General features: G+C 31.6%; 1 protein-coding gene across 1 annotated transcript in view; it reads right to left on the bottom strand.

Annotated features, from left to right (window-relative positions):
• LOC106478002 (adenylate kinase 8-like) overlaps positions 1 to 1,514 on the bottom strand; it is a 29,254-nt gene extending 27,740 nt beyond the window's left edge. Inside the window, exons 1-2 of the mRNA XM_013938507.1 lie at positions 1,431 to 1,514; positions 339 to 426 (exon numbers count right to left, since the gene is read on the bottom strand). Coding sequence (XP_013793961.1) covers positions 339 to 426; positions 1,431 to 1,514 — 172 coding nt within the window. The remainder of the gene's footprint in view (positions 1 to 338; positions 427 to 1,430) is intronic.
• Between the last annotated feature and the right edge of the window lie 1,034 nt (positions 1,515 to 2,548).

Below are 2,548 nucleotides of genomic sequence, written 5' to 3'. Positions count from 1 at the left end.
CAATACCCTGTGACTGCAGTTCAATTACTCACTGTCTACACACATTACATTCCCGTTCCCGTCACATTGTCACCCTCTTTTATATACCAGTCCACCCTCTATCTAGTAAATACTAGAGCATTCGCCAAAGTACAGGATAGTTCTAGAAAGTAGAGGGCGCCACACCAGTCACGTGACCTCGATAACGCAACAACTATTTACATAAAACACTAACCTACTGCCACAATACAAGAATAATATTTAAACGTCAAAACACTATTTACATAAAATAGTTACCTACTGGCATAATACAAGAGTAATATTTAAACGTCAAAACACTATTTACATAAAACACTAACCTTCTAGGCCTATTCCATCTTCTAACTGCTTAATCAAGAACTTCAGAGGATCATCTGGCTTCTCAATGACAATCTTCTCCAAGAGATTCTTCAAATTCAAAAAATAACGCATCGAGAATCAATTTCAAGCATTTGAAATAAAGTACTGTGTTTGTGTAATTTTTAAATAATTAACAGCAAATACTTTCCAAACGATTACATCTATTTCTTTACCAATGTAATTGGAATCGAGTGAAGTGGTGCCATTGATGGTAAACTTTTATCTATATCTGCATACAGCACGCGTGTTCAAAAATAGAATATGTTTCTTGAATTCTTATCCAATACATATTTTTTCAGAGAGAAGAAAAAAGGTAAACTCTAACATAATTTTTTATTTTTACCTGAACATACTTATAGAAAATAAAAAATAACGTAAAACATTTTTTCTTTAATATTCGTACATAAATAAGCTTTAAATAGAATCAGGCCTAACTCGACAAGCGTTAAAATGCCTTGTCTGCAAATTTAGACTATGTGTCGTAAATATCAGTATTTATAAATTTGGTTTCAGGAATCATACATTCAAAACTGTAACCGCAAGTTCTTTGTAAGGAACATGTGATAATTTATATTTACTCAGTTTATAACCGAAATTTGTTTTATGAAACACTTACACAAGTGTTACGGTATTTTAACTAAATCTAATAAAAATGGTTTCTGAATCTAGTCTAATCAAAGAATTATTGTTGCAACTGATAATGATTAATAACCTGAATGCCTAACTAATCCCTCTTCCTGTATTTTTTAAATTAAAATAGAAATGTTTACCGTAGTTATGTTGCACATCAGATAACTAATATTCTCAAATTATTTACATTTATTCATATACTTTTGGCCTACACGATAACATAACGCCAATAGAAATTGCTTATAGTAACACCTTAGGCCTACAGTTTTATTAAAATAAACTCAGTCTCAAGCCTAATTTAACCTACATTATATAAAAACCCAGGGTAACACAGCTTTTAATATATCTTGTTTAATATATTAAAATCTGAATATACACTACACTTTTCAAATGAATTTCCATCATATTCTTAAATTCCAAACCTGAAACAATTCAAATATTTCATGTTTTTCGGCATATAAACAGAACTCGGGAAGGATTCGAAATGGGCGTTGCAAAGCATCCATAATCAAATAGATCAGGGCCGTACTTATAAACTCTGTGCGTTTGTTGTAAATTTTCTTAATATCGATAGAATATTTTGTTTCTGTATTTAAGATGTGAAACTAGATTTAATGATACGTGGACCATTTCTTTTCTGTACCTTAAAACGTATTTATACATTTTACGTTTCGGGGCTCTCGCTATTTATCTTTGCTGTAACAAGTCACAAGAAACGAGAACTATTCTGGTTTTATGCATCCAGTGATAAAGGACTTCTTATCCCCACCCATCAACCCCCCCTTCAAGAAATGTAAATATATGTTTTCCAAGTGGTAAGTAGTAAACATATGTCGCTGTATGTTTCGCTCTATGCTCTTTTTCATGATGCTTTTCTCTTTCATGATATTTATTATGTTAGGTTAATAAGTTCGCCCAATGTATCTCATTGAATTAAATTGCTCCTGATCTCATGATTGAGGTTATTTGTGTTTAGCACACCTCCACTAAGGATATATAAGCCACATACAATCTTAAAATCAATTTTTGAACTTTACACTAGAACCATTGCACAGCCTTTAGTCTTTTTTTTTTTTTTTTTTGTTTAGATATATCTTTTTTTTCTTCACTTTTTATTCTATTTGGTGTTAATTTGTATTTTTTTCTTATTCACCACCATGAATTTTATGATCACATTGACACTATTTTGTTACAGTCGTACTATTCTCACTTTCTCTTCTTATGTCTATTAACTTTATTTAGGTTGTACTTATTCCTATCAGGAATTGACTCATGCCACTGTAAACGTAACAAATTGCTGTTTATGAGTTTACTATAGCCCTCCAGTGGCACAGCGGTAGTTTGCGGACTTACAAGTGATGGGCAGAACACAGAGAAACCATTCTATGTTTAACTACAAAAAAACAGGATAGTTTACTGCAATCAATAATGCAGATTTAGATTTTTTCCCCTCATTGGTAGCATATTACTTTCTTTCTTCGCCTTTTTCGTTTTATTCGTTCTCAATCAAACCTCTTAATCTTCTTTTTCTCTTCGTTGA

The sequence above is a fragment of the Limulus polyphemus genome, unplaced genomic scaffold, assembly GCF_000517525.1.
Source record: "Limulus polyphemus unplaced genomic scaffold, Limulus_polyphemus-2.1.2 Scaffold172, whole genome shotgun sequence".
Taxonomy (NCBI): domain Eukaryota; kingdom Metazoa; phylum Arthropoda; class Merostomata; order Xiphosura; family Limulidae; genus Limulus; species Limulus polyphemus.
This window is presented reverse-complemented; position numbering and strand designations above follow the sequence as displayed.